Below are 13,927 nucleotides of genomic sequence, written 5' to 3' on the forward strand. Positions count from 1 at the left end.
CATATCAAAGTTGTTACTCAACAAAGATTTCACATTATTTACAGCATGAATGTTTGAACCAAATATGAGTAAGTCGTCTACATAAAGACATATGATAATGCAAATGCCATTTTCAGATTTGTCCTAAATACGTTTATCACTTTCATTCACTTTAAACTCATTCGATATAATTAAGTTATCAAATTTTTCATGACATTGCTTAGGAGCTTGTTTAAGACCATACAAAGACCTATCCAACTTACAGACCTTGTCTTCTTGTCCATGAATTACAAAACCTTCAGGTTGTTCCATATAAATTTCTTCTTCCAAGTCACCATTTAAAAATAGTTGTTTTAACATCCATATGGTGTATCACCAGGCTATGAATAGCCGCACGTGATATGAGTACTCTAATGGATGTTATTCTAGTGACTGGTGAAAAAGTGTCGAAGAAATCTATATTTTCCCTTTGTCTAAAACCTTTGGCTACAAGGTGTGCCTTGTATTTATCAACAATTCCATTGGGTTTTAGTTTCTTTTTCAAGATCCATTTACAACCTATTGGTTTGCAACCAGGACGCAAGTCTACTAAATGTCAGGTCTTGTTGGACTCTAGAGAATTCATTTCATCGTTTATAGCTTCTTGCTATAAATTTGCATCCAATTATAACAAAGCTTCTTTTAGATTTGCAGGATCCTCTTCTAAGTTATAGGCCATATATTCAGGTCCATAATCTTTAGAAACTCTAACTTTCTTACTTCTTCGAGTTTCTATTTTGCATTGGTTGTTGCTTTCAGTGCTTCTTGTCACATGAACTTGATTAGGTTTGTTGCCCCACTATTTCTCGATTTTAAAGGGAATTTATTTTCATAGAAGTCAACATCATTTGATTCTATGATTACTTTGCATTTAGGTCATATAACGTATACGCTTTACTGTTTACTACATACCCAATGAATACACATTCATATGCTCTACTAGCGAGTTTAATTCGCTTGGGGTCGAGGATTCTGACATAAGCCAGACATCCCCATGTTCGAAAATAAGACAAGTTAGGTTGTCTTTTCTTCATTATCTCATAAGGAGATGTTTTATTTTTAGATTTAGGTACTCTATTCAAAACATAGCAAACAGTTAAAATAATTTCCGTCCACCAATGAGATGTTGCACCAGAGTTAAGCATAATAGCAACAACTAGTTCAGTAAGAGTTATATTTTTTCTTCCAGTTTTACCATTCATTTCAGGTGAATATGGTGCAGTAGTTTCATGTATAATTCCTTGGGTTTTATAAAGTTCATTAGATAAACTGGAATCATACTATGTTCCTCTATTACTACGAAACCTCTTAATCTTTTTACTAAATTGATTTTCAATTTCAGTTACAATGATCTTAAACATGTCAAGTGCTTCACTTTTATTTTTCATTAGATATATAAAAGTGTAATAAGAGCAATCGTCAATAAAAGTGAAGAAATAACTACTTTTATTTTCCATTTCTGGTTTACGTCTCATCTAGTTCACATATATCGAAGTGTATTAAGTCTAAAGGTTCATATTCTCTAACTACTGTTTTATGTGAACTCTTAGTTATTTTAGCTTGACTGCAAAAATGACATTTTTCAAAATCCTTGAAAGATAAGTTTGGAATTAAACATAGGTTACTTAAGTTTGAAATCATGTGTTTGTTTATATGATAGAGTCTAGCATGCCAAATATTAAAATCACACAACATGTAAGCAGAAGGAAACATTTTATTGATTTCAACATTCAATTTAAACATGTCATCAGTGGCGTACCCTTTCCCAACAAAAATACCATTTTTAAAAATGGTGTACAAATTTGCCCCTATAGACTGAGTAAACCCTGCCTTATTTAGAAGAAACTTAGAAACCAGATTCTTCCTTATTTTTGGAGTCTGCATGACATTCTTCATAATTAAGATTTTTTCAGAGGTGAATATTAGTTCCACATCTCCAATACCAGCAACATTAGTCGTGTGTGAATCTCCCAACAACATTTTCTTATCTTCAACAACAATGTATGTTTTAAACATAACACGATCATAACAAACATGGCTTGAGGCACCAGTGTCTATCCACCATCCATCTGATCCACCAACAAGGTTAATCTCAGTTATCATAGCAATGAATTGCTCTTCTGTCAAGTTAGCCTAATTAGAAGGGCCAAGCTTGCTTCTATACTTGCGTGGCATATGACCCTATTTCCCACAATGAAAACAAAGAAAAGGTGGGGGAGGTCCATTTCTAGGATGTAGTTGCTGCCTTATAATTGGGACCTTTGGAGGATTCCCATTCTTGTTGTTGTTCTTTAAAGTGCGATTCTGATTTTATAGTTGTTTGTTGTTTGGCTTCAGAACTGCTCTGATGAATTTCTTTTTCTTGTTATTTGCCACAAGAAAAGCTTCATCTTTCTGGTCTTGCTTTTGGGCTCCTCAATTATATATTTTTCTTTATTTTTATGAAAATGGTCAAGTGTATCACTCAATAGATGAATTATTTTATAAAGAGTGGTGATTGCATTGATAGCATAACGAAATTTAGAGGATTTTTGAAAAAAACAAATCATTTAGATAACATATTGTTATTTTTCAATTTAAAAAAACTTTGAAAAAACAATTTATGCCACCAGCAATATTATTGGGTTGAGTCGCGGACTAGGTCGCTCTCTTTAAGACATTTCGAGGCACTACTCAAATTGTGCAAGGCAGACTATTAACCACGAAATCTCCATGATAAAACAGCCTAAATCACTGTATCGGAGTTCTACTGCACCGTAGAAAACCATTCTAGAATCACACCCTCAATATGACAATCGAATGACTACCACTCGTAATATGGCCCTAAGACCACTCAAAAGAAAAAGAAGAAGTGAGTAAGAAAAGGTGAGAAGAGTGAAAAGTTTCAGATACGGAGAGCTTTTGATGTATTTTTCCAACTGAGGAGAGCCATCTATTTATAGAGGAAATCAGTAACTGGATCAGAGAGAAAGGTGTGATCCATTAGGTCTGATTCACTAAACGTGTGCTCTAATATTTAGGATTTGACCACATAAATGTGCGCCACGATTTGTTTGACCATCAAAACGTGGCACACATTTTGTTGACCACAAAACGTGCGCTCAATTTTGACTTAGGTTTTTGACTGGGCAATAACAGACGCGCATGACCAGCGATTAAGGTTTTGCCAACAAAACTGAATCGCGAAATCGGGGGGCAAGGAATTGACTGGATCAGATGTTGAATGTTGACTCGGTGGAGAGAAATTACGTAATTAACGCATAAATTAGAGATAAAAATGCAAGCATTCATTTAATTAAAATTAGTTATTAATTTTCATATGCTGAAAAATAATAATACACCACAAAGGCAAGGCCTAAGCCCGACCCGATCTGACCAGACAGTTGAGGCGACGCGCGTGTGTGGTGGTTAATTTTGCATGCGTTCTTCCTCCTTTACAAAATTGGGGTACCTCTTGGGGCACACACCAAGTACCATACATCCACCTTATATATCCTACTATGTGTGATATCACTCTTATGTGGTACTTTCTTATTTTTCAATTCACAACAACACTAGCTCTCATTAATGTCATCATTATTTTCAACAAACTTCCATTAAAATCATCGCCATTTCCGACACATATTGAATTGGAAATGAATTCACTCATGTTTAAAAAAATATGAGGAAATTATGTTTTCATCTCAACCATTCATTTTTCTATTTTTATTTTTTATACACATTTTCTATCTCATTCAAGACACTAATTGAATAATGGAGATTTAAACATGACTCTATCATGTTTTTTTCAACACGAGAGATCCATTTTCATACTGAATTAAATGTTTTACATTTTCACTATAATATAGTATGATGTTTAATAAATTTACTGAGTAAAAAAAATAAATGATATATTTTGACAACTATTTTTTCGTTACACTTATGTTTATTAAAGATCTCGTAAGTACATTTGATAGCTGAAATGACTCTAACATATTTATAAGTGTTTCAGAACAATAAAGACTACCATTTCAATTTATCATAATAATAAAAATATTATTATTATTATTATAAAAGAAAGATATCAATGTCAAAGAAATAAAAAATAAGAGATTACTGTTTCATGTACTAAAGAAACAAAGAGACAGCCATTTGAGTATTATATTAGTTTTGTACGATTTAATAGGATTTTGTCTTTATTTAAATTTTATTTTTTAATTACTATTTTATTCTCATGAATAATTTCTTTCACAAACGGTACTTTTATGAGATTAAAAAAATCAATTTTATTTTACAATTTCTAAGTTAATATAAAATTAGTTACTTTTATTTATAATCAAATTATCATAGTATATTTCACCCACTTTTAATTATAAGCAATATATATATATATATATATATATATATATATATATATATATTTTATTAAACTCAAATATAAACAAATGGTATTTATAGATGCCTTTGATTTGTTGAAAAATGAGAGATAAGTCCGAACAATTCATATTGTATTATATTTGATATAAAAATTAGTTGTTGGATTTGACAAACTGGGGGACAAGGGACTTTACAAAAGTTGTAATTTTTGTCCCTATATCAAGCATGAGACAATTTTTTGTCCTCCAGATAAAAATTATCTAAAATATCATAACACCATTTTATTATATTGAAAAAACATATAATCTCTTTCATGTACACTCTCTCCCTCTTTTTTCCTCATATCTCTCAATCTCATTCACTCACTCTCTCTTTCTTATCTCATGTTTTATCTCTTCCATCTTTTTTATGTTTTTGTCTCATCTCTCTATACCATTTGCTCTGCTTATTTATTTATCTATCTTTTTTCTCTCACTTTTACTCTATTTCATATATTTATCTTTCCTTTATCTATCTAGCCATTCTCTATCTCTCTCCTCTGCTAATAATTATAGTTATAAATGTTTATACATCTCATAAAAGATATTGTAATAAATTTGATATTATTTTGTTTGCGTTGTTCATTATTCATCAAATATCATACAATACAAAAAGATTGTTGTGTAATTTTATGTCTTATATTCTTCTGTAATGTCTAACACTTATCTTTTTGTATATCAAAAGAATCTTATATTTAATATCATTGCTCCAAAAAAGTTCTTATATTAGCTTTTTAAGGTATGCCAATTTTTTTTCTTTAAAAATTTGGATTTTTTTAACTAAATAACGATATTCATTTATTTAAATTGGTAGAAATTATAACGATAAAAAGTAATAATTCAAAGTCGCTCAAATTGAAAAAAGATTAATTTACAAACAAATTCACATCATCCATGTTAATAGCAAAAAAATAAAACTAAAATGCATACAAATGTGACAAAGTCTACAAATATGATAAAATTAAAGTGTTTGAAATACCACATGTTTCTCTCAGAATTTTAACAATGACGATGACATAATCATTTCTTGAATGTGCACTAGATCGAAGTTGATATGTCCATTTGAATCAGAAAAACACCACAACAAAAAACCAAAACAATATCACATCAAAACCACAAACAAAACAATGCATCACTAAGATGAAGAAAACAAAAATAAAATATGAAAGAAAATCTAAATATGCGTAGAAAAAATTTATTTAGATAAAAGAGAAATAAATATGATTTACATAGGTGATTTTAGATTAAAAATTGATCTTAAACTACCTCTATTCGATAAAGAAAAGATAAATAGAAAAAGAGGGAGGCGACTATAGGTTATGAGAGCCTCACCTAACAAACTTCCTTAAGATATGTTTTAGAGAAATTTTGGTGAACTAAGTCTATATTTATTATTTGTGTATATATTTGAGATTTAAAAAATTATAAAGAATTTTTGTAAAAAAATTGAAAAAACAACCTAATAAAGAAAAATAAATTCTCCACTCCTTTTGCATCCAAAATCTTTTATTCTTGTACGAAACATGAGGTTGATAACTGAAGCTGGTGATGTGGACTCCAAACTTGACATTGCAATGGTGCTTTGATCTTTAATTCTTCTCGTACGCTCCTTCTCCAAGTAAATGGAGTGTACCTACAAATAAACTTTGATTCCAAAGTAAGACAAGGTGTAAGCAACTAGTAAGTACGTGAGTAGAACAAGGAGTGATCATATATAGGGGTGATCAACCCAATCTCTTTATTCTTTTTTTGCCTTGTGTTCTCGCAATCCATCTAGCTTTTCATCTCCATCGTTTCTTCTCCTTTTACGTCGCAAGCATTCTGGAACATCTTCGTTTTGCAATTAGTGCTTATCAACCCAATCTCAGTGTTTCTCATGTTTGTGCATCTGCAACGTGGTCGTTCTGTTGTTCTTCCCTCAATGTTTTGTTTTTCCCTCTTTTACAAGTCAACCATGTTTGATTTTTACATGCCTGCCATATTTGATTTTAACTGAAATTGAATATATGGTTCTCTCTCATATATGTTGTTCATGTTGATAGCTTTTCAATTGCATGTTCTTTGGTTTTTTTTTTTTTACATAGTTACTAATAACAAGTTTAATGAAAAATAAGTTTCAGTTTTGTTATTAACTTTACTAGAATAAAAATTTAGTTTCTTCTTGATTGGTTTGATGTTGATTTGTTCTTTTTACATAGTTGCTAATAGCTACAGAAAATTGAAAAGTTTTTGATGAAATATCACGGCAAGAAAATGTTTGTATAACTACAGAAAATTACTCACGGATCTAAGTTCGTGGATAAATTATTTACTACCTACGGAAAAACGGTGCTTATTATTCTATAAAATAAATCAATTTTTTAAAAAAATTAGTTTCTACGACTATTCCGTAGATAAAGTTAAATGAATACTCCGCTGAAGTTTCTACGACTATTCTGTAGGTAACTTACCCATAACATTCCCTTAGATAAATTACCCACGGAAATCTTACAAGTAAATGTAACCTATGAATTTTCCATAGGTAATATAATTCCTACGAGCAATTTACCTACAGACCCGTGTCCGTAACTAATCTGTGAGTAATTATTGATTACCCACGGCTGTACCGTAAGTAAAGTCAAAATATGTCGTAGATAATGACAGTTTTTCTTGTAGTGTATGTAAGACAATATGAAAATCCATATTTGACTTTACTTATCTAATTTTAATAGACTTCACTTTTGTGAGTTAATTTTATTATAATTTGATTAAACATGTGAGACAACTTGTTGTTCTTTATGATATGTATTGCTACACATGATTTTGACAATTTTAATTTTGTACAATTTATTGCAAATTTATATTATGCTTAAAATTATTATATAATTAGATGACATTAAATATTTAAAATAGAAATAATTATTTAGTAACTTAATACTTTTTAAAAAAAAAATTAAAATTATGGAAGTTAATTTGAAAGAAAAAAAAAGTATAAGGGTAATTTTGTCATTTTATCACTATATACATCATATCATGTCGTTAACTCTTATGTATCAAATATTAGATAGGTTTAATTGCAATTTTAGCCCATATATTTTTATCAATTTATAAAATTGATCACCTATTTTAAAATTTAACAGTTTTAGTCTTCATTCTAATTTTTTAACTAAAAAAATTGATGTGACATACTTTAAATAACGTGATATATGATACAAGAATGTAAAATAAGTAATATTCATGAAATCACAATAAAATCCTCTAAAAATTTAACTTTTAAACTTTTAAAAAAAATTTCATTTAATTAATAATATAGAAATAATTAATGCATGATTCCATGTCATAAAAATAGGTGATCAATTCTGAGAATTGATGAAAATAGATAAACAAAAATTACAATTAAATCTATTAAATATAATAAAATAATTATATCAAATTTATTATCATGTGTGTATTAATCACGTGATATAATAAATTATTATCTTGTTTATATTATATATAGTGTCTATTCAACGGACCTTTAATGATATGAGAAGATGATTATTATACATTGAGTTATGTTAGTAAACGATTTTTCTACGTGAATTCAAAAACATTAAATGCTTTTAATTTTTTGGATAGAATTTAATGCTGTTAACTAATATGTGTTAATAAGTGTGAAGTTACATATTTTTCATAATTGAATTGATCAGAGTTTGAATATGATTATTTTTATAAATAAATTTATATTGTTTATTTTTTTAGGACTAAATTTTAATTGTTTACTTCGTAGTGTTTTTCTTTTCAAAAATTATCCTTTAATTATTAAAAACTATATCCAGTTGATTTTTTAATTTTTTATATTTAATTAGAGGTATTTTTATAAATATTTTTTTATAATCAGAGGTATTCTTGCTGCAAAAACTGAATTGAATTAAATCCTATTAATTATTTGGCTCAATTCTTAAAAATCACTTTAAAATTGAGTTCATTTATAAATTGATTTATAAATATAAACCAGTTTAATATTTTGAACAAATTTCTTGTTAAAATTGATTTTGAACTAATTCTTCGAAAAAATAAATTTAAAATTCTTTTGATAGACAAATTTTTTGAGATTTGTTTTTTTCAAGAAAATTATTTGGAGATTTTTTTTTAAATTAAAAAAAAAATGTTTTGATATTTTTTTAAAATATTTTTCAAGAAAAAAGTAACTTAATTTTTTTGTGATATTTTTATATATTTTTTCAAGAAAAACAAATTTCAAAAAAAAATTTAAGAATTTTTTTTTAATTGAAGTTAAAAAAGTTTTAAAACGATTTTTAATTAACTAATTTATTTTAAATATGTAATTCAATTCATGAACTATTTAATTTAATTGGTTTGATTTTTGATTGGTGCAGTGCAATCTAATTTATGAATATAGTTCAATTAACTGTATATTTTAAACATCTCTATTTATAATTCGAAGATCTTACGTAAAGACACATTATTTTTAAATATAGGAACAAAAATGCTATTAATAATTAAATAAAGAGTCTAACTAGTGCCTCTAAGACATTCGTTAAAAAATTAAAAATAAAAATTTTATCTAAAAATACATTTTAAAAAAACAATTTTAAAAAAATTACTGATTGAATATTTCTGTATTGGCATTTTTCTCATATAAATAATTTTTTGGTTTCTTATATATTTTTCGTTTGATATGAATTAATCATATTCGAGAGGTCAGCTCTTTCTAGAAATTTAAACTTATATATTTTTCAATATTTAAACAAGTGCTTCAGTATGTTACTATGTTAGCACTTTTAATATACTTTTTTTTTTTTTGTTGTAAAAGAATATGAAACAATGTTCAAATTGTATAATAAAAAAATAGTGTCTCAACGGTGCAAGCAATAACAAAGTTGGTAATCTAAAAAAAATCCAACTCCTTTTGACTCTTTCATCTCCTTCCTCTGACTTCATTCCCTTCTCCATCCCTAATCAAATCAGATTCACATTCCTCTCGTCTCCATGGCACCTGGGGAACCATTACAGATCTACTCCAGAACAAACAACAATAACAACAACAACGTTGTTCACCCAGTTTCACTACCACTTCACTATGATGATGGTAGTATAAGGGAAGTGAAGCATTATAAAAAATGGTTTCCTTGGTTGATACCGTTTTTTGTTGTTGCAAACGTCATCGTTTTTGTTATCACTATGTATGTTAACAATTGCCCTCATAACTCTGTTTCCTGTGTCGCTCGTTCTCTCCGTCGTTTCTCATTTCAGCCTCTCAAAGAAAATCCACTCCTTGGTCCTTCTTCATTGACGTTAGTTTTATTTTCCTTCTTCCCTGTTAATTTTTATTTACTTTTTATTTTAATTTTCATTATGCTGAAATCAATGGAAATTAACTTGCTAAGAAAATGAATAGCGACCAATGGGGTTGGGTCTAACGGAAGTGACTGGACTCCAGAACGTGCTGTGTTTGAATTTCCGCTGGGAGAGATACAGCGTTTAAAGACAGACGCACTTCAAATAGGATTAACTCTAGTGGAGAATAGGAAAGGCTTCTTGGTGAAGAAGACGAACGGAGATGGCGGAGCAAGGATGGTGGGGTGTTAGACTAGTCTTTTGGATTAGACTCTCTGTATGGACTTAAGTCATAAGAATTAGTGGTTTCTTTGTTGGGCTACCTAACCTACAAGGACTCTAAGGCACAAGTAAAAGGCTAGTAAATGGAAAAAGTTGTGGCAGAATAAAAATTGTACCTGAACTTTGGCTGCTTGACCCTTTATATAGTAGTTCAGTCAAATACTTTAGACGTGAAATGCGGTAAGCGCCTCGAGGGTTGAGTGGTGTCAGGTGCAGTGTGGACTGCGTTTGACTGTTGATCACGATCAACGGTTATGATGGTGATCTGTGTGCTTCATTCAGGTTAATGCATATTTGGCTCCTCATTTGGGTGCCACTTCTGTGTTGGGAGTCAAGGTCTAGTCTACAACAGGTTAAAATTTCCATTGGCAGGGATGAGGAAGACCCGACCCTGCCCCGATTCATTTAAGTTCAAGTTTGACCATGTACCACAGTTAAATAGGGACAAAGTCTCTCATTTTATGTTTTATGACCTGATACCGATTGAGGAATAAGTTAGAGTTGACCTTTTAGTTATCCAACCTGTAGCATGTTTGACTTTTAATTTTATGTTTATATTTTTATGTTATAGTAATGTTCTTTTGTGCAATGATATATATCCATCCTGTAATTTTATTTAACTTATGCTTTTACCGGTTACCATGCCCAACCCCTACCCACCTGAGAGGCGCTTACACTCAGTGCCAGATGACTCAAACATAATTGTTGGATGGGAAGAGACATTTGGGTTTACAGAAAATAGTCCTTAAGAATGTTTGATAGTTTTATTCTGATTTTGGTTTTATTACATGTTATATACTATACTGGTCCGTGTTAGAATTGTCTCCTATGTAATTCCTCTTGCATAGACTAAAATCTTACAAGGACTGATTGGAACGTTATAAAGACAAAAACCAAAACAGTGAGAAAGAGAAAGCAAATTAAGGACTAGTTCTGCAATAGATCAGTATTATGGAGACTAAAACCAAAACAACTAGTGATACAAGCTAATTTTCCTATATTTTGAAGACTATGAGCCGCAATATTTTTTTTTTCAAGGATTATACGCGGAGGTGTATATTTCGTTATTTATGAATGAGTTTTAATCTGTTAGAAAGTTCAAATTTTGAATTGATTGTTATTGTGGTTGGTAATGTTGCTTAGGCTACAGAAGATGGGGGCTCTTGATGTGAACAGAGTGGTTCACAGGCATCAGGGTTGGCGTCTCATCACGTGTATGTGGCTACATGGCGGAGTTTTTCATCTATTAGCAAATATGTTGGGTATTCTTTTCATTGGAATTCGGCTTGAGCAAGAATTTGGGTTTGGTAGGTGTGACATATTCTGCATTAGTCTTTAGTAGGATTAAATATATTTTTTTATTCTTATATCAGTTGTTAGTCATTATTAGTATACCAAACTTCGGTTGTAGTCTATAAATTTGAAATTTGCTTTTTGTTCCTTTAAGTTTCTTTTTTGTGTTGTGTTATTGTTTGCCCAGTTTAGCTTCAAGATCTTTTGTAACTTATGTATAGTGTGTTACAGTGCTTATTGGACTGCTATATGTCATATCTGGATTTGGAGGCAGTTTGCTTTCTGCTCTTTTCATACAGTCAAACATTTCTGTTGGTGCTTCTGGCGCACTCTTCGGGTTGCTAGGAGGCATGCTATCAGAACTCATCACTAATTGGTCTATGTATGACAATAAGGTGTATATTAAGTTTCTTAATTTGTACTGTGAGTGAGCATCTCAAACTTAAAAGAAAACTACTCATAATCCAGATTTTCTTTTCGCGTGCAGTTTCCAGCACTTTTGACTCTTGTGATCATCATTGGTGTCAATCTCGCAATCGGGATTCTCCCACATGTGGACAACTTTGCTCATATTGGAGGCTTTCTTACAGGATTTCTTCTCGGATTTGTGTTTTTGATACGTCCTCAGTTTGGATGGATTAACCAACGATACGCTCGCGTAGAGTATTCTCCAACACGAGCTAAGCCTAAGTTCAAGAAATATCAGTGCATATTATGGTTCCTCTCCTTGATCATTCTAATTGTTGGGTAAGATCTGAAGTATCATATTTTAGAGATCAAGTCCATGTTTGAATTGACAATTAGTTTGTAAAATCACAATGGCACCATGATTTTGTTGAAGCTCTAAAGTGTAATTTTCACCAAAATCACAGTGCCATCATTTTGCCAAAATTACCGTCAATTCAAATATGCACCAAGTTGTTCTAGCTAAAGTATACGTAAGTCTACATTTTTTGTAGACTTGAGCAGTATTGGTCTTCTTCAAACAGTCACAAGCTTTAGCCTCTACTAAAGTAAAATAAAAATACACTATAGCATGAGAAACCAAGTTATTTGCTTTAGGCAGAATCTAGAAACATATCAAATCCATCAAAATCGTCTGTTACTTTGTTACATTTATTGGATATTAAAACTGTGTTTCATGATCTTTATTACTTGGTAATAGTTTTACAGTTAGTTTTAAAATAATTGTTTTTTATATTGTTAATAAGGGGTGTTTATATAAAATTAATAAGACGGGTGTTTATATAAGTGATAAAACAAGGAGGACTGAGTAAATGTTCAGTGTTCTTTCTTTATCTTTTAATGCTGTGTTGCTTTCTTAATTTTTTCCATGTATATGATGTAAATGTATAGAATGTTGCAAGTCATACTTTAAGGACCGCTTTCTAAATTTTGACTGAATGTCGCGAGAGAAACCAAAATACCTGTCATAAATGATAAAGAATGTAAAATCTTGATGTTGCTAGCAGATTATAGCATATCTCTTTTTAGTAGTATATGACGATTTCTCAACTAAAGTAGCTATGAAAGACAATTTATATTATAGTAGTCTGAATACTTTTTCTGTTCTTTTCACGGAACGAATCAATCCATTGTTGATATAAAATTAGATATATCCTTATTAGTGTAAATACACGTATGTTTATATTTGAAATTTGGTTCTGTGCATGAATATCACAGGCTTTCTGTTGGACTTGTTGCCCTGCTCCGGGGTGTTGATGTAAATGATCACTGCTCTTGGTGCCATTATCTGTCTTGTGTTCCAACTTCAAAATGGAGCTGCAATACAGAGGCAGCATATTGTTTGGTAAGCATTTTATTTTTACATGAAAGCTTCCTCAACATAATAGTATCATCAAATTTGGTGAACGAACTTATTTATCACTAACTATTTTATGAATTAGTATCGCATCATTAAAGCACTTTTCATGTATCATCATTATATCCTCTGTAGTTTGAAAAATATCCCACATGTCTTGAGAAAAAACACACTCTTATGTTTGTAATGCTTCTTTATTCTTGTATCATATAGTCTCTAATTTTATTTTGCACTGTATAATGTGGTTGTAGTTTTGTTCTTTCTTTTCTTTGGTGTGGATATTCATTTTGTTGAAATATCATAAAATGCAGTCAAACCAGCTAGGCAACCAGCTGAATGTAACATGCTCAAGCAATGGTAAATCAAGTACATACTTAATGCAAGATCCAACTAGTTCCCAGATCCAGCAATTGTGTACTCAGCTCTGTAATTGATTTTTGACCAAAAGGGATCACTGTTGGAAAGAGATTATCAGTTGTTGATATTAGGGTTTCAGGCTCTCATGAAACAAACACTATAGTGCTATTATGTAGCTTATACTTTTTCCTTTAAACAGATTATTTTGTGTATATAATAATAATACTTGGTTGATGCCTATTTTGTGCCAAGATCAAAATTATACGTACAAGTCCAACAATAAATCATTCAATCTTAGTCATAAAAACAAAAACTTTATATTGTTGACAGTAAGATAAGAACCGTTGAACATGAACATGTCACCGGCTTTGAAACCATTCTTATAACAGAAAACTCTCTGTGCATACCCTATTTTTGCACTTACTAACATTAATCTATATCT

The 13,927-nt window shown here is 30.3% G+C and overlaps 1 protein-coding gene across 1 annotated transcript; it reads left to right on the plus strand.

Annotated features, from left to right (window-relative positions):
- Nucleotides 1-9,258: 9,258 nt before the first annotated feature.
- On the plus strand, nt 9,259-13,723 carry LOC101513371 (RHOMBOID-like protein 1). Its single transcript, XM_004516436.4, has 6 exons — nt 9,259-9,688; nt 11,157-11,320; nt 11,538-11,701; nt 11,794-12,053; nt 12,990-13,116; nt 13,440-13,723. Exons 1-6 carry the CDS (start codon nt 9,384-9,386, stop codon nt 13,560-13,562), a joined length of 1,143 nt encoding a protein of 380 aa, XP_004516493.1. The 5' UTR covers nt 9,259-9,383; the 3' UTR covers nt 13,563-13,723.
- Nucleotides 13,724-13,927: the final 204 nt, after the last annotated feature.

This window comes from Cicer arietinum, chromosome 6, assembly GCF_000331145.2.
Source record: "Cicer arietinum cultivar CDC Frontier isolate Library 1 chromosome 6, Cicar.CDCFrontier_v2.0, whole genome shotgun sequence".
NCBI lineage: Eukaryota > Viridiplantae > Streptophyta > Magnoliopsida > Fabales > Fabaceae > Cicer > Cicer arietinum.